Genomic DNA, 25462 nt, shown 5'->3' with positions numbered 1-25462 from the left:
CAATGGAAACTGTTTAAAAATCGATGGCCAGCTCTCTTTAATATTGATGAGGTAAGTTTTTTTTAATAATTTTTTTCTATTCTACATAGACATGCTAATTTACTTGAATTTGAATACCTAATTTTCTTTGCATTTGTTTTCCTTTTTTCCTTTTTATCAGATCAACAGTGAGTTCATGCAAATCACTACAGGAGTTGAAGTTTCTTGCTATGCTTGACCAGTATTCGGACAGCATGATGAAGTTAGGCTTGTTTGAGATGCGCCTTGCCTCGCCTGAATTGTAAGCGAGAGTAGGCGGCTGCAGTAAGGGGAGGAGTTAAAAAAGTGCAGGCAAGCCGGACACTTCCTGAATCTCGCTGTGTTGTGGACTGCAAACGTCAGCAATGGAAGAGATCGCGTTCGCCTTCTTTATCGCAGACTAAGTGGATGCAATTGAAATACCACTGCTTTTGCACGAAGATGGTTATGATGAGGAGAATCACTTAAGGTGAAGTGCTCATTACTTAAAATGGCTTTTTCAGTAAATAGTAGGGATATAAATCTATCTGGTCTTGGTATGTTGCAAGTTGAATAGATCTAATGAAAATAAACAGTCCAGACTGCAGATAATTCAGCACTAAATAAAATAAAGGTTTAAAGGATTTCATTAAAACGTAAAATAAATGTTTTCTCTCTCCTAGGAATGTCCCTAAAATTCCTCACTTTGTTGAGAATGTGGTCCATTTGTACAGTCCTTCTGAGTTTCAAAGTCATTTCAGACTTTCTAGAGGTCATGTGGAGGTATGTAGGCAAACAAAACATCATGTTTTGTTTGCCTCCCCCCCCCCCGAAAATTCATGTGTCCATAGTTTTATTATATGATAACTATTTTTTTTCTCTTCCTAATGCAGGATTTAATTAATACACTTGGTCCTTTTTACATGAATAAACAGCAGACTAAGGTACCGCTGACAAACAGTATACTTGCCTCTCCATGGACTCTTTCCAACCAAGAGTCCTATAGAGGAGTGGCAGACAGATTTAACATAACCAAATCTACAGTTTCAACACACCTGCATGATTTCTGTTCTCTTGTAATAACACATTTGTCACATTACATATCCTGGCCCAGAGGACAAGCCCTGCACATATCACAGTTAGAATTTGAAACAGCTGGGTTTCCTAAAACTGTCTGTGCAGTTGATGGATGCTACATTCCAATAGTAAAACCGCACTGTGAGAATCCTGTGGCCTATATCAATAGGAAACAGTTCTATTCTGTAATTCTTACAGGATTCTGTGACAGTCAGCGGCGGTTCTGTCATGTCAGTGTGGGTCACCCTGGTAGTTGGCATGATTCAAGGGCATTTCGGTTGTCAGAGGTAGGCCGACTTCTTGAGGAAGATCCACATTCCCTGGTTCCTGAGGGCATGCATATAATTGGAGATTCTGCATACCCTCTCTCGCTTCAGCTTATGAAGCCATACAGAGACAATGGCCACTTGACTGTCAGGCAGAGATGCTTCAATAGGAAACTGAATTCTGCTTGTGTAGTTATTGAGCATGCATTTGGAATTTTAAAATCAAAATTCAGGAGACTCAGATGTCTTCACATGAAAAAAGTAAGGAACATTTCTTCTGCAGTCACAGCCTGTTGCATTCTTCATAACATCTGCCTGAAATCCAATGACCAAATTGACGAGGATCAGCAGGCAGATGTTATGGAGGATGAGCCATACCCACCAGAAGCCCACATTCACAATAATGCTTCACATTATAGAGATGCAATCTGTGGCCGCCTGTGAACATCACATTTACTTGTTCTACCTTCAACAATTCCCTCCATTAAACTTATCTTAAGAAGGTTTTTGATTTGACTGTTTTGTGAGGTGGTGGATGGGATTGTACAGGATTATTTTAAGCACTTACTATCAAATGATTGACATATATTCTGCTAGTCAACCACTGTCCCCTGTCTAGGGAGGAATGTTTTGTGTTCTCTATAATAATGATGTGATAAGCAATAAAATGATGATACACATGGGAATGGATTATATAGTTAAACTTTATTTTTTAATAGATCGATTATCATTTCCTGGGATTTACTGATTTTTTTTAGTTGTTCAATGATTTCTCCAAGGCAGGTAAGAGATTTTTTTTCAAACATCCTTCTCCGCCTCTCTTTAAGCCTTCTTCTGCGTTCCAAGTCAGGCCGCACTAGTGACTCTAGAGCAGCTGTTCTCCTCTCTGAATGCGCTTCATAAACTTCACAGAATGTTGATGCTGTTTGTCTCCTTCTGTGCATTTCTTTGGAGGGCATAGCAGTGGAGGGACCTGGTTGTTCTTCTGGGAGAGGCTGTTCTTGGGAGCCTGTGGCCTGTGCAATTGAGGACTTGGTCTGGGATGAGGTAGTGTTGAACAGAGGAGTCGAGCAGATTGTGCCTGATGGTGCACTCCCAACTCCAGATTTCCCAAATAAGTCTTCCATTTCCTTTGAGAAAACATGTAAAACAATGTAAATAGAGATGCTTTAGAAATTATTTTTTTTTATGTAAACCCAGTGATTTGCAGTAATTTCAATACAAAAAGCACACCAACCTTGTAATACTCCCATGTAACTTTTCCCTCTCCTGTTGACCGACACCGGTCTTTAGCCCTTTTGTAAGTAGTGATCATGTTGCCAAGTTTTTTGCGCAATTTTTCATTGCTGATGTTGTAACCTTTTTCTTTGAAGGCTTGCTCCACCTTTTTGTAAAATGCTATTTTATTTCTGTAGTACAAATGCAGATACATTTGTGTGAGGTCAAGCAGCAGCAGCGTGGTCCTGTGTGTGAATTCTATGAAAAAAGCCGTTTAAAATTGTGAAAGATAAACTTTATACATATTGGATATTAGTTAACTTTATACATATTAGAAACAGTGCATACCTTGTTGGGTTTCTTGACATTCTGACTGCATGGAAGGGGATTGAAGATTGTGTGTTTGTGTGAGATTTATTTTCCTTGTTTCAACAGGGCACTCGACAAGGGATACTGGATGATCAATCACTGGAGGGGGACACTGAGAAAGAGATGCTGGACGTGGAGGGGGAAGTTGAAACAGAGTAGTAACAAGAGGGGGACACTGAGACAGAGATGCTGGACGTGGAGGGGGAAGTTGAGACAGAGTAGTAACAAGAGGGGGACACTGAGACAGAGATGCTGGACGTGGAGGGGGAAGTTGAGACAGAGTAGTAACAGGAGGGGGACACTGAGACAGAGATGCTGGACAGTGGGTAGTATCTGCTAAAGAGAACACAATAATAAAAAATCCCCATGATCATTTTAAATGTTATAATGTTATTATGGTTAAAAGAAAAATGCCTTACCTTGTTTCTGTTCTGCAGATCTCACTTGTTGCATTATATATGCTGCATATTTTTTGTATATAAAAAACGAATTTCAATCAATAAAAATAAAATTCATTATTTTTACATCATCAAGCAACCAATTTTTTTTTTTTTTTACTTACCATTCTTTATTCTCTCAGCAATTGCTTTGCTTACTGTTAATGTGATTGCTCCCTGGGAGTCTGATAGTGTTAGTAACATATTCTCCATCTTGCTACAATTGTAAACTTTGTGGATGCCTTTTATAATCAAAGCCATAATGAGAAATGATGAGCAAACAGATGCTGCATTAAATTTACATTGTTATCCCTAATTATGGGTTAAACATTTAAGAGTGGGACATGGCACAGCTGATTAACTTGATGTATATCCTACTTAAGGGATAGTTTACCCAAAGAAAAAAAAATCTTTGGGTGAACTATCCCTTTTTTACATGAAAAATATTCCATATAAATATATTACACAATTGTGTGTCACCTTAATGTAAGTTTGGATTTCATGTTTAATGACCAATAAAAGTGTGTACAGCTAATTAATATTCAAAAATTATATAAAACAAAAACACATTCTAAATTAAGAAATTAGCATGCATGTGTGGGTTTTGTTTACTGCACTCCTGGAATAAGACATACCTAGATAAAGATCTCAGATAAAAACACAAACATGAGGCCTTATTGTAAAACCGTCACATTAGATATGCATGTTTGATTGACTAATTTATTTAATGGATTACTGTTGTTCAAAAATCTCAATGTACAAAATTAACACAAGCATGCAATACAATAAAGAGAAAATTACAACAAACAGAACTTTAAACCAAGAAAATAAAAGGGTATATAAAGCACATGTCCTAAATACTAATAAAGTACTACAGAATTTTTTTTATAGTATTATGCTATAGGTAATGGACTTCTTGGAATTAAGGGAAAAAAAATATCAGCTGACATTCGCTGCCAATGAGCATTAAGCTGTGTCGTCAGCAAGTCGTTTCCCATCATGCTTTTGATCAGCGCAGTCGGTGGAGAGCAACTGCGCGCGACTGCAGAATCCGACAGGTGTGCCTTGCGCTCGCGAGAGTTTTTTGACATACGTCAGCATGACATCAGAGCCAGGCGGACCGCACTCGGACACATTTCTAACCGGCATGCATCTCGCGCTGATCACCGGTGATCGATTCTGCGCAGATTTTGCTCATCTCAAACAAGCCTGTTGTTTCAGAGTAAGGGTGGAGTCACTGACTGTTACGACCTGTGTTAGCTTGTTTTCTATTGTTCTGTTCCTTTTCCCTTTCTTGTTTTCTCTAATCTCAAACAGGTTATCCAATCATGGGTTGTAAGCAGCCATTGGTTGCCAAGTCGGGGCGTGGTCTTTATAAGGACGCTGCTGACACTCATCGAGGAGCTCATTGTTGGTTCGGTCGCACGTGGGTTGAGAGCTCCGGAATCCCTCCTCCGGCCGATGATCAAATTTTGTATTAGAGACTTTAATTAGTTCAAGTGAACGTGCATCTTGTGACAACCTCTGAACCGTTCTCCTATGTCTAAACCATCTCGGACACATTTCAGTGTGGAGCGTAGGGGTGCCCTGCCTTGTTTATTTTGTAATTGTTTGATCTCTGTTTTTTGGGCAGGGAGTTAGGTAAGATAAATGTTTTTTCTTTTGATATTTGATTAGGTTATTCATTTCTCCTCTTTTCTTTTTATATTCGTTTTGTTTGTTATTTTGGCCTTTTGGACACCCTGAAGATTTGGTCTTTATTTCACTTGTTATTCTCTAATAAATGTATTACTTTTTGCTTCAATTTTGTGTACGAGTTTGATTATCGACCGGAGTGATGCGTGCTGGGATTCCATTTCCACAACCCAATTATTATTTATTACGCCTCTTTAGTGATTTATATTCCCCTAGACTCGGGGCGTAATACTGACAGAACAATAAAAACATCATGCAACCCATTTCACAGGTTGGTCAGTCAATGAATTACTTCAAACAGATTTTATGTTCTGTTAGACTTTGCTATCCAGAGGCTGGAGACCCATTCTTCCCACTGGTCGCACTGGTGCGACTAACTTTCTCAGTTGGTCGTATCGACTTTGCATGTTGATGTATAGCGCTGTATGGCAGATGTATCGCTTTTTTTAGTTTTTCCTTATTTATTCAAAATATTCACAAACTTGTTGGCTGTCATCAACTACCTAATATTCTGTTTCTCAAATACATGCAAGTAAATGTGTCTTGTTGTTGAAAAAACTTTATAATGATCATGTTAGCTGATCTATAATGCGTGATGAGCACAACCATGCAAGTTTGGCCGCCGTGCCGCAGTTCAGAGAATCGGATCTGTCAGATTTATAACACGTCAATTCATCCACTTTTCTCGAAATACATGAATGTAAGTGGCAGGTGAAGTTGTAGAAGAATAGAGTAAACTTTCTAGTTACTTACACTATGTGTATCTAATATGAATAAAACACCTCGTCAATTTATATTTGAAAGGATTGTTATTGCTGCTTCCATAGACATCAGTGTGTATTTTACAAACTATAAATGTATTGTTTTGCTAGTACTTATGTATGTTTAAATGTCTGAAACCTACAAATAAACCTTAATTGTAAGGGTCAGACAGGTCAAGTCTGAGGTGTTGAGTTTTGTGTGAAATTATGCTTGAACGAATTATCTGGAAGATTCATTTGTGTTTGGTTCGCCCTCAAATCCTACATATGTAATTGAAAACACTGAATAGTTTTTAAATATGACAAGCGCTGAGTGCGTCCGTCTCTGGCTCAGTGCCAACCAAAGCACATTTCGAATTTAGCAGTTGATCACGTGATGCACAGCTTTGCACACACACAGGCATACAGCCACACACACACACACACACACACACACGCACACACACACACACACACACACACACACACACACACACACACACACACACACGCAGCCTATCTACTTAGCACAGCTGATTGGTTGCTGTTGCATCAGCGGCCAATGAGCTTGCTGCTCAAACATACAAATACTTGGCATTGTTTGCTGTTACAGCAATGTCTGTGAATGTATTCGCAGTAGCAAGTCTCTGTACTTGCTCTGCAGCAACAGCAGCGTAACAGATCATTAACATTGCCATATCCATTACCATGCTAATTTCTATTACCATACCAATCTCCCGAGAGTTGTCATGACAGAAAAATGAAAATTATTTGAACCCAAGAGTTCAAAATGAATTTTGCTCTTGGGTTCCATTAGCCTAAATTAAGTTGAGATAAAACCATCCAAATGTGTGGAAATGGGTGTCGTAATTATATTAAGTTAAACCAACGATTTATTTTTTTGAGTGTAGGATAGACACTTTACTATACCATGAGGCCATGGGAGTTAATTTGTGAATGGCAGTGAAGCAACGCAACTGATGCTGGTAGGTCACATGATAATGACAACATGGTGAATGTAGTACATCTGGATTACATTCATACTACACAAATTCATCCTATATTAAATGTATTTTTAGCGGTCACAAAGTAATTACTCATTCAAAATAAGTACCTACCCAAGAGACTAAGTTAACAACAGGTGATACACATGTAGACATAGAAACCATAATGAGCAGGAAATGAACCACAGAAAATGTAAATTTAACCACAGGGAAACATAATACAAATGAGTCATATAAATACCCCAAAATATAAGTTCTTTGAAACTATGAACAGAAAACATGACACACCAATCAAAAGGAAAAAGTTAAGGAGGTAATAGATGATAGTAGCCATCAGAGTAAGGCAAGGTGGGCCAGGGTCATGGTATGGCAGATGACTCGGGCCCAGACATACCCCAGTAGGACAGGGAGAGCTGGGGACCCCAACGCAGCTGGAGGAACTGGACACCAAGGTAAAGCCAGGGAGTTAGAGGACCCAGGTGGAGAAGGAGGATCAGGGAGCCAATACAAAGCCAAATGATAGTCGTCCAAGGTGAAGCTGGTGAAACGATGGAGGATCAAGGTGCCTTTCAATGCCTTTGGCTCAGGGTCCATGGCAGCGGTGTGTGCAGACATGGTGGGGCTCTGGCATGGTGGCCATGACAAGGGGCTGGAGTGGCTCAGAGAATGGAAGAGTTTAGGGGTACTGGAGCAGATTCCGGGGTGGCCTCTGGGGATACTGGAGCGGTGAGGTGGAGGTCCTTTTCTACCTCTCACACAGTGAAGGAGGATCCACTCAGTTGAAGAGACAGATTCAGAAATTGGCACAGGCATCAAGGATCATCCCTGGGTAGCAGTTACTTGAGGGGCTTTTTAAGTGAAATGCAATTAGGGCATTGTAACCAAAGTGCATTGCCAGATGTAAATACTCACAAATGGGTTCCTCAAGGGAACAATCACTCTGTGCGGGCCTGCGGGGCACAAGGGTTGCACAGCCGCTAGATCCATTTTTGGGTCAAAACTTCTGCTATGGCTGCAGGAGGAGGAGACAAGGACGGATGGATCTAAGTGTTGTTGTTAGTCAAATTTCATATTCAATTATCGGAAAGCATAATAAATGCCCTTCATTTCTTTACCTAGTCAAAATAACAAAATGGATTGGAATTTTTTTTTATATAATTGTGAAGGAAAAAACAGACACACAGGGATCCATGTGCAGTTTATTTTGAAGAGACAAACGTTTTAAAAATCAAAGAGAACAATCTGAACAGGCAAACAAATCCAAATCACAAGGCAATAGGTGGAAAAACATATGCAGCAGGTAGTACATGGGTAAACCCACAGGTAAGAGAAACGCTCTTAAAAGCACTTGAAAGATACAAGACTTTGAAAGGATTGAGAGGAAGTTCAGGTCTTTGTACAGTGGCTGTTGTGAGGTTCAGGTATGATTTCGGTATTTTGGTGATCCTCCCTCATGTGGTGAGTGAGGGGTATGACCGGGGCATGCATGGATATTACAATTATTGACTGTTTAAAATATGTTTTTTACACCAACAGAAAGCAGGCAGATCTATAGTATACAGATCTATATAATCTGATCAATTTATTACAAATACGTAATATCTTAAGTGCGACTTGCAGTGCAATGCTGAATACAATATACACAATATACAGAATACTAGGCACAGTATAATAAGAAAACATAATATACAGACTATTTACCATAAAAGAAGTAAGGAATGATTGATGACGGGTCATTGAATTATTAGAAAAATAAAACACAAGGTGGTGATACGATGCGAAGCGCATTATTCTTTTATTATGTGCATTATTTTTCTAATAATTCAACGGCCCAGAGTTAATCATTCCGCTTATACTACGGTGACCACACCTCAAAACATTGTTCAGATGATGTATCAAGATGTTTGTCAGGTTTGTGTGGGACTAATTTCTTACGCATCTCATCCCAAGCCTGCGTTGCTAATTCCAAAACGTCCTTTTAGAGCTAGTAATAATAATAATAATTCATTACATTTATATAGCGCTTTTCTCTGCACTCAAAGCGCTTTACATAGAAGGGGGGAATCTCCTCAACCACCACCAATGTGCAGCATCCACTTGGATGATGCGACGGCAGCCATATTGCACCAGAACGCCCACCACACACCAGCTTACTGGTGGAGAGGAGACAGTGATGAAGCCAATCAGTATATGGGGATGATTAGGAGGCCATGATGGACAGAGGCCACTGGGCAAATTTGGCCAGGATGCCGGGGTTACACCCCTACTCTTTCGAAAGACATCCTGGGATTTTTAATGACCACAGAGAGTCAGGACCTCGGTTTTACGTCTCATCCGAAGGACGGTGCTCTTTGACAGTATAGTGTCCCATCACTATACTGGGGCGTTAGGACCCACACAGACCACAGGGTGAGCACCCCCTGCTGGCCTCACTAACACCTCCTGAGAAAACCAGGTTGCTGCTGGCAGAGGTCTCCCATCCAGGTACTAACCAGGCTCAGCCCTGCTTAGCTTCAGTGGGCAACCGGTCTTGGGCTACAGGGTGACATGGCTGCTGGCCAATGGCTTAATGGAGACTTAAGCCACTGATAGCAGTCTAACGCAGTTATTAGAGAGAGAGAGAGAGATTAAGCGTGTGAATTACCTCAGTCTGTGCGTCTCTCAACAATGTTCGGCACCAGCGTCTACTAATAGCGAAACTACGTTTATCGGCACCTCGCTAGTGAGAAACGTCATGTAGCTTAAGTTGCTAAACTATTTTACTGATAAAATCGTCAGAGCAGCGCTGACAACACGCGAGTGTGTGTCTGTACTATATGTGTGTGCGTTTTGAGTGTGAGCGAGGAAGAGAGATGTACTTTTCCACAATAACTAGTAATTGCAAAATACATAAGAAAAAAACGTAATTTTGTGGCAAAAAACTTGGAAATAATTGGTCTTTTTTTATCCTATTGTTTACTATATTTATTTGCTCAGTCAGCGTCGTTGTGGGTTTAGGTTCTGTGGGCTGTAAAGACCCTTTGAAATAACTGAAATCATTTGGCGAAGTGATATGGACCTGTAATGCGGTCGAGACCTGCTGGAACTACTTTAGCCGTGCGTTTCCCTGAAAATAATTGCACACCTTAGAACGTTTGTCATCCAATCAGAATCAAGCATTTAACAGCCCTGTAGTATAATACACAATATACAAACTGTACCAGTACATCAAACAGTTTCAATTGAAATGTTTTAAAATAGACCACATATAAAAATACCTGTTGACAAAAGAATTTTTAAAAAAAAGAGGCAAATGGCAGAACAATAATAAATGCTCTTTTTAAGTTTTAATACAGTCTGTTGTTATAGTACACTGTGATTAGTGTAATGTCATTTCTGAATGCATTGTCATATGCCTTCTTATGTTACTTAGATGTTTGTAACCACACTGAGTGCATATGTAAGGATTCTCTTCGGTGTGAATCCTTGTGTGAGTTTTAAGATGTTCTTTACGAGTGAAACTCTTTCGACACTGGTGACAACTGAAAGGCCTCTCTCCAGTATGAATTCTTCTGTGTCTCTTAAGGTCACCTTTATGTGTGAAAGTATTTCCACACTGAGAGCATATGAAAGGACTCTCTCCAGTGTGAATTCCTATGTGATCATTAAGGCTTCTTTTATGTGTGAAACTCACTCCACACTGATGGCATGTGAAAGGCTTCTCTCCAGTGTGAATTCGTTCGTGATCCTTAAGGTTTCCTTTTTGTGTGAAACTCTTTCCACAATGCTGGCAGGTAAACGGCTTCTCTCCAGTGTGAATTCTTATGTGAGCCATAAGGTGACTTTTTTGTGTGAAACTCTTTCCACATTGAGGGCAGGTAAAATAATTTTTGGGTCTTCTTGTTTGTGACAAATACTTTCCCATCTGTCCAGTTTTGAAACTGTGAGGTCTGTGATACTGATGTTTCTCCTCAACATCATTCAGTTCTTGACCTTCCACTTTCACTTCTATCACCTCTGAAATGAACATGTAATTGTCAAATATTAATCAAAAAGTACAAAAACAATTATAAAACAGTTCATACATGGTGGGATTTTAGCTGTCTTGATGATGAATTGATCAACAAGAACTGATCTTGATTAGCACTTACCCGATGGCATGTTTTGATTGTGTTAGGGTATATTTTGTGCACAAATGTGGATAAGCAACCACAGGTAAACAGCTGTGTGGACTGGGTTGACAAAATCTATTTCACAATTTTATCGATTTTGATGAAACGATATTGATTCTTAAATTCCAAGATCAATATTTTAGTCTGATGCGTGAACAAAACTTCCCCAAACATTGATTGTAGCACGCCTCCCATCCAATAATTGCAATAAGATTCAACAGATTATCAGCTTTTAAAGGGGTGATAGAATGCAAAACCAAGTTTACCTTGACATAGTTGAATAACAGCAGCTCGGTGGGTAAAATGGCCATACGCAGAATCTCAAAATCCTATGTCACCTCCTTAATATGAAAATCTCAAAACTTTAAACTGCAGCTGTAAAACCGTCGGATCTCAAATCAGCTCAGATGTGACGTAACACTTGGGGGATTTCCTTATGGATCTGGTCTGTACCTTTGTTACGCCCCTAAATTTGCATACACGCAGCCCACTTTCTGGGCCCAGGAATATCAATGGTGGTCGTGCGGTCAGACACAGTGTAGCCGGCGCGCTAAGTTTACGGCTTCTGGAATGATCAAAAATGCTGCCGGTGGCTGGCAACTTAAAATTAAAATTAAAAAGAACTGCCGGGGAAAGAGTTAATATAGCTGTCAAATAAACGGCTTGCACACAAACCACTAAGCCCAGCAAGAGAGCAACGGGTTAACAATGCATGCATTCCCTGTTATATTGCATGTTAAACGGAGAGGCTTTGCTGGCCAGGTGCTTGTGCAGGTCCGGTGCCATTCACTGTGTCACAGTGTCGCTCTCTCGATGCCCACGCCACAATTTAATATTCCGCTGAAGGGCTCAGCGAGGTGGCAAACGTGCTGGCCAAAACATCCAGCTCTGTGCTGCAGAGAGAAAAACTCCCAACTGCACAGGCGAAGCAGCCCAAAACTCTGTTCACGCCCCGCGGGAGCGCGCACTAGGGGTCGACCGATTAATCGGTCGGGAGATTAATCGGCCGATTTTTTGCATTTTTTAACATAATCGGCATCGGCCAATATCCAGTATATCAAGCCGATTATTAGGCGGGCGCATCTGTGGGCAGCCTAGTGTTGTTGTTGTGGAACACGTGTTCGACGCACACTGCGCCTAGAGTCATTCTCCAGCAGAGTGAGCAGACCTCATCCAGTGCCTAAGGAAGGAGCTAAGTTCCTTGGAGAAAACTCCTTTATATTTAATTAAAACCTTTTGATATGTTACTGCCAACTTAGAGAAAAAATATGAATAGGCGACATGACGTTCGGCTACTTTGGATATTGATAGCGTAGTGGAGGTTGCATTAGCACAGCAGAAGGGTTGCTATCATGTCACAATAAGTAAGCAAGAATTTTGCAAATACAGACAGAGAATATGATATTTTTATTTGTTCTGTTTTGTGTGTCTTATATTTGAGAGGGTTGTCACTCAATGCAGAGAAATAAGTAATAAAAAAGTGACCATAGGTTAGTGAAGGACTGGCTTTGCTTTGCAAGCGTCGTCGCTAGGGTTGGGTAGCTACAGACAGACCCGGAGCTAATAACGGCACTGGTGCCTTAACGACCGTTATTTACCGGACCGAATATCAATGCGGATTTCTGTGCTTCATTTCGGTGCTACTGTTATGCCTGTGCTTCTCTTGGATGCTCTGAAAACGGACGTTAGAAACGTGAAGCTAGTCAGCAGTTAACTTTAGCATACTGTTAGCTAGTAGCTGGATTAAACACGGTTAAAATGCTGGCCAAACAGTGTAATGTGTGACTGTATTTCACTGTAGACTAGGGGTGGAACGGTACATGCAGTGCTTGAAGTGGGGGGAAAAAGGTGCCGGTACTCTCTAGTAAGGAGGGGGGCGGAGAGGGGGCAGCTGGGCCCTCATTAAATTATGGAATAATCTTTTTAAACATTTAAAAATAGTCCTATTTGTGGAAAAAATATGTAATATTTGAGTTACATAAAAGCTTTTTATTTGTTTTCTTCCTAATTGTCCTTGAAATAGTGGTAAAAACAAAAAACAACAACAACAAAAAAAACACCCCCAACACAAAAATGGTTTGGCCACTGATCAAAATTTGATGTCATTTGATTTGAAGTTCAGTAGCCTACGCTCAAAATGTCCGGTGCTCAGAAAAGAGAAGAAGAGAAAAGGAAAATAGAGGCCTGGGAGATTTTCTAAACAAATATTTTAAAAAAGATGGTGACGGTGAAGCTGGAACTAGTAAAGCCAACTTAGAGCAAGGTACAAAACAGCGCAGCCAGTAATGTCGAGCCTTGTCAGCGGTTTTCCTGCATTGAAATTTTTTTGGAGGCCGCCAAAGCAAATTTTTGTCCCGTCAAAGCCTTATTTGATCGGCGAGTGATAGAATAGAATGAGTGCTGATCGCTGACAAGGCGCATAACGAGCATATATATATATATATATATAGAGAGAGAGAGAGAGAGAGAGAGAGAGAGAGAGAGAGAGAGAGAGAGAGAGAGAGAGAGAGAGAGCCCCAGCCGCGCGCGCGCACTCACGTCTTCAAACAACACGTCGAGCGCTGTCTTGCTCTCTCTCCCTCGCGCATATATTAATCAAAATAATTTTTGACATGATAGTAAAAGGTTGGAAGACCGCAGTTTCACGTGGAGCATTTGGAGATTTTTTCTCTTCAATTAACGCGGGGTGTGAATTGTGCGCATCTAAGATTATCTCGTCCAGGGCCCAGGCAAGACTGTCAGCTGGCCTGCACTTTTGCATTGGCAAATCATGACATTTGAAATTTCTACAGTGAAAAACTAAACTTGGAGATATTGCAGGTACAACAACAATTTATTGTTTGTTATTTATTAACAACATATTTAAACAAGTCGTGCGTGCAAACGGAACTCCTCCAAGTCTGCAAGTCCAAAAATACAATTATGGTGAGATTACTACATTTTATTTTATTTAAATGCATTTATGGTGAAATTATTATACTTTCATGTCATTCTGTGTTAATTTTGACCACGAACCATGTGCTGTCACTTTAATTCAGCGCGTGCAGCACAGCAGAAATAGCTCTGTGCGGAAATGAACGCTGCACTACTGTATACGAACCGCACCTGGAACGGATCGCCGGACCGCATCCGCATGCAGTGTGAAAGCTGTTAACATGGGTGCGGAAAAAAATACGCACTGCAAACGGAGTATATGTGAAACGGGCGTGACACTGACGCTTTTTCTGTCAGTGGTAGAGTACCGGCTACATGCGAGAGGTAGCGGTACGCAAGAAAAAGTGCAGGTACGCTTAAGAGTAAAATGTAGAAGTGCCGGTACTGCGTACCGGTGAGTACCGCCCCACTTCGAGCACTGGGTACATGTATTCGTATTGAACCGAAACGGTACGCGTCACGGTTCGGTGTATAAATTTACACGGAGAATACATGGTATAAAAATAAATAAAACTCGAATGCAAATTAATTCATGTAATGCGGAACTACTGTTAGATACCCGGGTTCTTTGGGGACACCTAATCTGTAGCCCCGCCGTAGCTCTGAAGCAGGCTGCGATGTAAAGATTGCAATGCTGGAATATGGTGTGTGTGGGAGAGAGAGAGAGAGGGAGACTCGGGAGAGGGAGAGAGGGGCGCGGGCGCGATCGAAAAGTCGCGTGTGTTTAAAGTTGCGAAGTGTTTACTTATATTTGTGTGTGTGTGTGTGTGTGTGTGTGAGGCGCGGATGCGATCGAACAGTGGAAACATAAAAACATACTCCGTCATTTTGTTTACAAGACATCATTCAAACTGCAAAGTGTTTCAGTTACTGTTAATTAAAATTTTAAGGAAAACAAATATATTAATCTGAAATGTAGCAAATTAATTTTCAATTCATTCAGGTACAATTACCAAACATATCTCAAGGTCACAACAAGTGCAGATTGGTCAAGTGTTCAATAAATGTTTTTGTTGAGAAATCTTGTCTATCTTAAGTAATTATTTGTGTTATATTTTATCTTTCAAATAGAGGTTAAAAACAAGCACATAATCGGCCAAAATAAATCGGCAGCATTAATCGGCCATCGGCCGACCCGGATTTCAAAAGATCGGCATCGGCCTGAAAAAAACCATATCGGTCGACCTCTAGCACACCGTCACTTGGTTGAAGTCGCTGCCGCGCATTGCTTAAATGCGGTGAGTGCTTGTCTAACCGCACGACCCGTGAGACCGGGATGGTCATAAATAATATAAAGGCCTATTCCTCCCCTCACTTGAATTTACATATGATAATACAACACAACAATAGCACACATTGTGTTTTAAGGTGCTGATTCAGGCTCAAACATATATGGTTGCACACCTAACGTCTCCATGGTTCACTTCCAGTGAGTGCTGCCAATCTTTGTAAGCCAACCAATCAGCGTGCAGCTCATCTAAATATTCATGAGCATGCCATAAAATGGAGAAAACCGCTCATTTCATTCTGGGGCTATTTCTCAGGTTTGCATTAGGGCGTATAAAAGAGCCAACCGGGCATTTTCAGCCCAACCAATGTTACATTCCCTATTTGGAAACCTTAAAGTCGCCATGAACCGGAAGTTACAAACGACTTTTCTCCAGTGTTGTGACGTATTTCCAAGTGAAACGGAATATTGAATTCAGGAGGGCAGGGTTTTACTTTAGCGCTCCTCCTCTCCATCTCTCGCTCATAGCAGACTAACGGTTTGAGGGGAGTTGCCACGCCCTCGCGCCATATCACATGACAGGAAGAGAAGAGAAGTCGTTTCGAGGGGGGAGGGAAGGATTACATATTTGATTAAAGAATATAAGGGCACATGAATTTTTTTTAAATTAATGAAGTGCACAGATAAATCATTTGTAATAAACACTACAATATTACATATAAAAATATGAATTGTAAAATTTTATTTCATAGCAACTTTAAGGAACAGTGTGAAATACCCAATAAAATCATTCTATCACCCCTTTAAATTAGGTCAATTTTATCACAATAATCAAACAATGAATGCCATTTTGACACACTCTTTCCTTGTCACTGACTAGATTTTCCGGCAAATCTTTCATTATTATATGGTAGGCCTGTCGCGATAATTAAATAACCGTCTGATCGCGATTATTTGATCTAACCACGATTGTTTTAGACAACCGCGATTATTGCGCTCTTTTATAGGTCTTCCGCACAAGGGGGAGTCATGGACCAAAAGAAATAGACAAGCACTAATTAAGTTTTCCAGCAATATATTCAAAGTCATCTGAAGCCATTCTATAGCTTAATGTGAGGGACAGAAATATATTTACATCGTTAAATTAAAGCTCACGGAAACTCGTCTTCCCTCCTCTGCAACTGTCAATCATTCTCCGTTCAGCGTTCAAACAGCGCGCCTCGTTTTTGCATTTGCATAAAATGATTTTATTTTGTTATTTTATTTTGCTAGTGTTTTATTTTGCTGGAGTGTATTGTTGTTTCTAAACGATTCGCTACCGTGTGCCTGTTAGATCACACACAGCACAAGGACTATGAATTGGCATCAAACGCACAATAACTGGAATTTAAAACTGTGAAGAAACAAACGATCAATAAACTGTTGGACAGATATACAGATACACTAGGATTTGTGAGCTCGACATTTCTTTGCTTTGTGCCGTGAAGTTTTAAAGCTGCCGTCGGCAAGTCTGGCAGATTGGGTCGATTAGCCAAAATTGTGAATGTTTACAACTCTCATGCCCCTCCCCACTACCAGCGAGCACCCTCCCATCGAGGTCGTGCTCGTCAGTGCATCACTGTGCGTGTGTACCTGATTTTCTGTGAACGCGTCCGTCTCTTCAGCATCTATCAACACCATGGACTCGGAGGTAGGCAGCCCTGGCTAATCTATCCATAGATAGCAATAACCGAGGAATTGGAAGCTTGTTAGTAGATTTTCTCTCCGCCATCACGCTTCATGCAATCTCCAGGCGAACTTCAGGCGTGTCGTGTGCATGTGATATTGTAACGTGCGCGTCTGCGCGAGGGAGAGGGGATCTGTGGCGTGTGCACGACCTGTGATTGACAGTCAGATCTCACACCCCCCTGCGCTGATTGGACCTGATGAAGCGGGAGCGCTGGATTTTTGCAAAACAAATAACACGCTCCAGGTGGAGTTAGAAGCTCGGGTTTTTTTCTAAAACCACCTTATTTATGTTGTTCTGTCGGATTATAGTGTCGATTACACTGAATATGATCAAAAAAATGTTGCCGACGGCAGCTTTAAATGTGCATTGTGACCCTATGTTGCTTTGAGCACATCATTCTGCACCCGCGAAACGCATACGTGCTTTGTGCCGCTCTGTTTCGAAGTGTTAACTATTTTCGTTTTTTTTTGCACTGTAAGATTATTAAAAGCCTATCTTGTTCTGTTCTGTCGTATATATCATATCATGTTGCCCCATTAAAAAGCTGCACAATACATTTAAAATAAGCATAATTTAATTGTATATTATTTGTGTGTAGTGTGTGTGTAGATAGATAGATAGATAGATAGATAGATAGATAGATAGATATGAGTATACATATCTTACATACACTACCGTTCAAAAGTTTGGGGTCAGTAAGATTTTTTTAAATGTTTTTAAAATAAATATCTTCTGCTCACCAAGGCTGCATTTATTTGATAAAAAAATATATTATTGTGAAATATTATGACAATTTAAAATGACTGCTTTCTATTTGAATATATTTTAAACTGTAATTTATTCCTGTGATCAAAGCTGAATTTTCAGCATCATTACTCCAGTCTTCAGTGTCACATGATCCTTCACAAATCATTCTAATATGATGATTTGATGCTCAAGAAACATTCATTATTATTATCAATGTTGATATACATAGATATATAAATAAAATGTAATTAATACATGAATTAATTTTATAATAGTACTAATAGTAATTTGTAATTTGTTTTTATCAACATAGATAACTTAGATTTCATAAAATTACGGTGCAGATTTTTTCAAGAATTACTTTTGCTGCTGATTAATACACTAACTAAGTTTATTAAGAAAATTGTCATAGCTATTGAATATATTTATTTAATATTTAAAGGTGTAAACTGTAATCTTACACAGCAAAATGATAACTTACAAAGGATTAAATCCATCACAATTATTTAATGAATGAAGCACACAAAAAAATAATGACAAAGCCCTAAAACAGACAATTAATCGCCAAAGCCCTAAAACAGACAATTAATCGCCAAAGCCCTAAAACGGGCAATTAATCGGCATAACCGCAATTATTTTTTAGACAATTAATCGTCACCCAAATTTCATAATCGTGACAGGCCTATTATATGGTAGGATGGGCACTGTTACCAAATCTCCTGAAATAGTACAGAAGGTGTTCTCAACTCTGGCTATCAATGTCTACTGTCCTGCAGAGTTTAGCTCTAACCCTATAATCAAACACACCTGAGCAAACTAAGACTAACTAGTCTTCAGGATCACTAGAAAGTCACATTGCAGGCAGGTTTGATCAAGGGGACATTTACTTGACACCACTGTATTATATATCTCTAACTCTAAACGATCGGCCACTGATCAGCGCTGCTTTTTCCCAAAGCATTGTAAGCTTAAATTGATCATAGAATGATTATCACCAATCAATTTAGAAACGCAACCCAGATCCAGATGATAGTCGCTTCGTTTCATTCAACTGTCGACTTGATGCTCACTCATTTTAATGATGCAAAAGTGAGATCATGCCGTGAGAGGCGAATATGAACGCTGAACGGCAGCGGGCTAGATTAAATTAACGCACTTATGAGGTGTGTATAATTTAAACTAAATTGATCATAGATTTTAAATCTAAGGATATATCAAATTGAAACTGATTCAAAATCGAGAATCTATTTTGAATCAAACCGTGTCCCCAAGAATCGAATCGTGGGATCCAAAAGATTTTCAGAGATTTTATATCCAGTCAATCAAAAGGGGGCAGAAAATGTGTCAAACTGCAACTCATACTGTGTGTGAAGAAAATGTCTCAATTATTTTATTGTCACAAAAGTGTCTTGATGATTAATGTGACAATAACACATTAACAGTTTCAAAAAATAGCTGCGTTAAAGCAAGCTTTTTGACCCTATGAATCACCCGTAGTTCAAGCCAGGGTTGCCAGGTCTGCGGTTTTCCCTACACTAAACATTATTTGTAATAATCACAAAGAGCTTTATTACATCTGATAAGAAAGTCTCAGCTTTCAAATTCTGTCCATTTTATTAGGGCTACATGATTAACCGTATTTTAATCATAATAACAATTTCCGCTTCTCTAAATTAATTAAAAAATAATCAAAGATAAAGTGCTTCATAACAGGTAGCTAAATCAGAATTTATTCATTGGTTTATAAAGGTAACTTCTGGGCAAAGCTATTTAATCATTGTAGGTTTTCACCGAGTTCACTGTTTGCATTTACCATGTTTTGATGCACAGCGTTTTCTCTGAAAGTGGCATTTATGAATTTATTATTTCTTTATGCATTTATAAATATAAATAAGGGTATAAAATACCCTTTTTAAATAAGGGGCTATCAATACAATCAGCTTTGAAAAGGCCTTTAAACATGAGTCAAAAACATAATCAGAACTTTCTCTTTTTTCTTGTTTTTAAGCAGCCTAAACCTAAAGGTGTGTATGGAACAAACTTCACCAGGAAGTACATGAAGAATCAGGAATGGACACAAACCTCTTTGTTCCTCAGTATCTTCATTTTTTATTTTGCATGATTGTGGATCACTCATGTCTTCATTCTCTTCTCTAATAAACTCCATCTCTTCAGTATTGTTCCCTGAAGAAGTTGATGTTTCAACAGGAGTTATTCCTGCTTGTTTGAATCCAAATGACCTTTTTACCTGTTGAATGATGGGAATATTGTGAGTTCTTTCATGAAACAGAAGATGCAATAGTCTATCCTACCCTATTGTGAAGTATATCCGAGTGAAATGGCTTCCATAATGTATGTCATTAACGTTAATCAAACAACAAAAGACAAAGAGAAAAAAACATTACTTTTGTAACTTTAATATATGATTATTTCATTTCTGTGGTATTTCTTATCTGAACACTACTGTTAGACCCACCTGAAAAACGTGCAGTGCTGTTTATTCAATTTGTCTCTTTATTGTACTGTATTTGTTTGTGCTATTGTTTGTAATTTGTTCTTAATTTATTACCGACTTTTTTTTGTAAATTCGGTTCAAAGTTTGAAATCAAGCTTCCTTGTACTGTGTGAAAGCAATTGCAAAGAAATTACCCCACTGTAAAAACACAAATCCATTGAGTGGAACATTTAGGTGAGATAATCATAATTTCTTTTAAAACTATGTATAAAAATGTAATGATAGTGTAAATATAATAATAGGCCTAATTTTAATAAACAGAATAATAATCAACAATAATATTCAGGTAAAACAATAAGACTAGCCTACATTTTATTGATGGGGGCGATAGTTCAGTACCTAGATAATGGGTAGAGGGGCTAAACAGAGGATTTATGAATTGTAGTGAAGCGACTGAAAGGGTTAGTTCACCCAAAAATGAAAAAACAATGATCCCATTATTCACTCACCCTCAAGCCATTGTATGTGTGTATGACTTTCTTCTTTCAACCAAACACAATAGGAGTTATATTAAAAAATATCCCAGCTCTTGCAAGCTTTATAATGGGAGAGAATAGTACATTCGATTTTGATGCATCCATCCATCATATAAGTCAAGTCAAGTCAAGTCAAGTTTATTTGTATAGCGCTTTTCACAATACAGATTGTATCAAAGCAGCTTCACAGTATTAAATTAAAATAATACAACAAAGTTTGTTTCAAGAGGAATTTATTGATTGATCAAATTAAATTAAATATCCCCAAAATATCCCCAACTGAGCAAGCCAAAGGCAACAGGCAACAAAGGCAACATAAGTAATTCATTCGGCTCCAGGGGGTTAATAAAGGCCTTCTGAAGCTCAGTTACCATTCACTCCCATTAGAAAGCTTGGAAGAGCCGGGATATTTCTTAATATAACTCAAGATTGTGTTTGGCTGAAAGAAGAAAGTCATTTACACCTAGGATGGCTTGAGGGCGAGTAAATAATGGGATATTTTTTCCATTTATGGGTGAACTAACCCTTTAACTGACGCTGATAGATCACATGATAATGACAACATGACGAATGTACGTCCAGTTTACATTCATACTACGCTAGGGCTGTGTTCAATACTTGTGCGACGGTGTATCGTCACATATATTGATTCTCCAGCAGTGGATGTTGTGGTTTCAATCTTATTGGGAAATCACTTCTCAGAGATCTTTGATGCCAGAAATATTAGACTTTATTTCACAAACGAAGCCGCACCTCCTACAGAAAGTCGCTCCAGATCAGTGGCCAGCTTCTCACATATATCTCTTCCAAAAAATGGTAATACATTCTATAGATATTTTGAGAACTCTTTTGTACCATGTGACATTACTGAAATATAATTCTCTGTTGCATCAGCATTCTGGCCGTTCAGGCTTCCAAAGTCAAACCCAAAGACACACACACAGAAAGGAAATAATAGTGTACAAATCTATAGCTAATAGGGATGTCAATTTTAACAATTTCCCATGATCGATCGTTGTTTAAATTAACGATCAATTAATCGATTAAACGTTAGCCATAACACTGCATTATGAGTCTGCTGCTTATGGCCAACAGCATGACAGGTTCTGCAAATACTGCACAAAACGCTATGTTCCTCACCAAATGAATGAGAATGGTTTTTAATCTAAATAAAGGGCTAGTAGGATTGTAAAATATTTCAATGTGGCTGATTATTTAATAAATGTATTATTTAATAATCAAATATAACGACTAATGAAAAATGTCACCAACGCCTCAGATGCGTGCTTGGAATATGTGACTGTTGTGGACGTGCTCTTCCTGGAACAACGCGCTGAAAATGGCAACTAAACCCAATGAATTCACAACGATTTAATAAAACAGTGTTCTCATGTTATGTAGCCTAATATGACAGTCCTAATCATAGTTATAATTAACCGTGAGTTGCTGTTTGAGCTAAGCGCTGAATGAATACCGTTAAACGCGGAGCACTTTGCTAGCGCGTTATTTAACTCAAAGAAACGCATCCTATATGAGATTAATCAGATATATACAAAATAAACAATATTACAAATGATATCTGCACAAAATTAAGCGAATGCACAAGTGAACTTGAACTAAGTTACGTGCCATTCAAAATGACTCATGTTGTGGACGCGCAATTTCTGGAGCAACGCGACTATGGCAACTAAACCCAAATAATTCACAAAATTTTATTACAAAATTGTTCTCTTTATAATGTTATGTAATATGACAGTCCAATAGTCATTAGTCGGGCATTGCCGTTTGAGCTGCGCGCGCTGAAACTGAAGAGGATCACCGTAAGCTTTAATACATTAATTCTTAACAAAATGCATCTATTATGAGATAAATCAGATATAGATAGGCCTACACAAAATAAACACAACATTACAACTTACATTTGCACAAAACAAAAGGCTGCGAATGCACACGCAAACATAGTCATGATGAAGGTGTAAAATGGTCCCAAACATAACTCCGGCTTGCTCGCATGTTTTGCGGTTGAGCAGCACGCACGCGCATGAACCTGCTTAAAGGTATAGCGGAGGATGTTTTACTTCCTGGTGGGTAACCTATACTATTGGTCCTCCTAATTGTCAATCATTCTGGTGAATCAATCAAACTTTTCAAAAAAGTGGAGAGGGCGGGTCTTATCTAAAATTTGGAAAGATCCTCCGCTATACCTTTAATCAATGATCGATAAGTTGTATCGATTAAATGTATTATCGACAATTAATCGATCGTCGATTAATCGTTAACATCCCTAATAGCTAAATTACTTATTTTCTAAATAATAAAATCTTCAACATGGACCGCGCTTAATTTCTCTTAAACTCATTTATAAATATTACCCTTGTAATTATTATCTTTAGATTTAATTGTGATATTGATATATTTTGTACATCTTGTGGTTTACATGTTAAAACATTTTATCATTTATTTTGGAGCTGTCCTCATTCAGTTTGTTTTTGGCCAGATTTATGTTCTAACATCATACCCTGCTTTAAAACAAATATTAGTTATTTTTTTCTCCTGTGACAAATCTTATCATAAGGAATATTACTTAATTTATCTGCTACTTCTGTTAGCTAAATTTAGTATTCATAAATGTCAATTTGGAGGAAATAAGCCTTTGTTTTTAAAATGTTGTAAAATGTGTTTCCATTTGTAAATATCTTCATATTTTTATTTAACTTGTAAGTTTGTCACTGTTTTTTTAAGTATTTGTCTTTTTTTGTTTATTCAATGTAGTCCCCTGACTGTAGTTGTAATTCTTTAAAACCAATAAAAAAACTCTATTTTGTACTCTAAACTACTTTTTGCTATTTTGCTAACTATTTAATGCTATTTTATTGCAGCAAGTCATGTTAATGGGTTGTTAAATAACCATTGTACAATAGTTTGCTGTTAGTTCACTTCACACAGCATGAACTAATGAGAAAAAAATACTTTTAACTTTTACATTTTGAAAATATATTAATTCATGTGTAACCATACTGTAAAAACCATCCCATTTTACTGTATTATGTGACAATATTATTTCTTTCAAGTTCATATGTTACAAAAAGAAATTAAATATACAGTATGGACATTTATTTAATGTCAAATTAAATCATTATAATCAAACTAAATATTTTATGCAAAGCCTATATATTTAAACCACTAAGACATCTGACAAAAGAACAAGCATGACGGAGAAAATGGCGAGTTGTCTGTAATATTTCTGTCATGGTGTGCTGAAATAATTTATATATTAAGTGTTTATCTGGTAAAAAAAAAATATTGAATCAACATAAATTTATCATTTTATTATCGAAGCTTTAATTTGTTTTCATACTATATTTTATAGAATATTTTTTCTTGTGGTCAGTTCGATTACTTTTCGGGTTAGAAGTTGAAGTTACTGTGTGCTTTGTATTTATTATTAAAGAATATAAATTATGAGTGCTCATAAGTATTTTTTTCTTATTTTTCTCATTTTTCAAAGCAAAGATATTTATAATATTAATTTGATTTTCAGTGATGACTTTCTGCATAAATGCCATTGCAAATTTTTTTGTATAAAGTTTGTATGTTTATTTTTTTATGTATTGTTTGCTGTTTGTACGTTTATAAAAAAAATATTATTTTATCTATATATTAATTAAATGTCTTATTGGTTTTCATATAGAGAAATGTATTTTATATTAAATGTTTATTTTGAATGTCATATAATTAAGTGCAATACATTTTACATTAAATATGTCACATGCATACTGTCTTTAAGTACTATTTATAACTATCACCATCTTATACATATATCATATAGTGAGATAGGTTAAATAAAATGTAAACATAGAAAATAATAATAATTAAAAAAATTAACAACAGTTGCATAAGCAATTATTTAACAGCTTCACACATAACATAAACACTGCATACCTCATTTGGCTGAAACAGCACAGGCACAGCTGAGGATTTCAGAAGTCGTCTTGGCTTCCCCTTCTCCGGCTCGTAATCCTCGCTGGAGAAATGCTCACTGCACAGCCTGGATCTCTCGATTTTAGCCATGGGTGTTTTTACATCCCAGCGAACCGCGAGCAGCCACAGCTTCAGTCGCTCAGGATCATTTACAGGGAACTGGTGAAATGTTAATCTTCCATGTCCCGTTGATGGCGGCTCTCGTAATCTTAAGACTTTATGTTTTCTGAAGCATCCTGGATAGACGCACGAACGCACCATTTTAAGACTAATACAAATCTACAGTAGTGATGGACACTTTCGAAACACTTCTTCATGAAGCTTCGAAACATTTACGGATCGTTTGTTTCGATTCAGTCAGTGGTTCGGAGCTTGTATCAAACTGCCAAAGTCACGTGATTTCAGTAAAAGAGGCTTCGTTAGATTTTACTTTCAATAAAACATTTGCAATGTGTTTTTATAAAAGATGTTTTTATGCATGTTTGGCCTGTTTTTGTTGTTGCATTTCCACTGTTCTGACCAGCAGGGGTCACCAGTGTGTTGCATTTCGAACCAACGCTTCGAAAGAGTGAATCATTTTGAGCAGCAATTGGTTCAATTGATTCGAAGCTTTGAGAAGCTTCGTTTCTCCCATCACTAGCATTATGTCGCCACAACACACATCAAAATAAAAGTCTTCTTTAAATATGTCCCTGCATATTTTTAATTCGGTGAGATGCTTATTTAATATAATTACCAATGTATTCACTGGAGTGGTCTATATTCACGGCATAAAGCATAGAAACACAATTTGCATAATAATAATAGTAATGATGATGATGTAATTTGACAAATTATTAACGCCAAAAAACGTATTTTAATTATACTTAAATGTAGTATTCTGCGTGGAGCCTCTTTT

General features: G+C 38.1%; 2 protein-coding genes and 1 long non-coding RNA gene across 4 annotated transcripts; 2 read left to right on the top strand and 1 right to left on the bottom strand.

Moving 5' to 3' along the window:
* Nucleotides 1-341: 341 nt before the first annotated feature.
* LOC309501857 lies at nt 342-13963 on the top strand. Its single transcript, XR_014207001.1, has 4 exons — nt 342-487; nt 681-780; nt 2295-4575; nt 13663-13963. It is a non-coding gene; the product is annotated as an uncharacterized lncRNA (long non-coding RNA).
* On the top strand, nt 835-3460 carry LOC309501811 (uncharacterized protein). Of its 2 annotated transcripts, none has more exons than XM_082174091.1 (2): nt 835-2387; nt 2994-3460. In XM_082174091.1, exon 1 carries the CDS (start codon nt 858-860, stop codon nt 1782-1784), a length of 927 nt encoding a protein of 308 aa, XP_082030217.1. In that variant the 5' UTR covers nt 835-857; the 3' UTR covers nt 1785-2387; nt 2994-3460. The 2 variants fall into 2 exon arrangements, with proteins under 2 accessions (XP_082030217.1, XP_082030216.1); XM_082174090.1 differs by having other exon boundaries at nt 835-2494.
* On the bottom strand, nt 7985-25108 carry LOC309501799 (uncharacterized protein). The gene is made up of 3 exons (XM_082174072.1): nt 24526-25108; nt 19675-19840; nt 7985-10799 (listed from the first exon to the last, which is right to left on the bottom strand). The coding sequence occupies exons 1-3, from the start codon at nt 24823-24825 to the stop codon at nt 10162-10164; spliced, it is 1104 nt and encodes a 367-aa protein (XP_082030198.1). The 5' UTR covers nt 24826-25108; the 3' UTR covers nt 7985-10161.
* Nucleotides 25109-25462: the final 354 nt, after the last annotated feature.

The sequence above is a fragment of the Leuciscus leuciscus genome (genome assembly GCF_965113295.1).
Source record: "Leuciscus leuciscus genome assembly, chromosome: 6".
Taxonomy (NCBI): Eukaryota; Metazoa; Chordata; class Actinopteri; order Cypriniformes; family Leuciscidae; genus Leuciscus; species Leuciscus leuciscus.
This window is presented reverse-complemented; position numbering and strand designations above follow the sequence as displayed.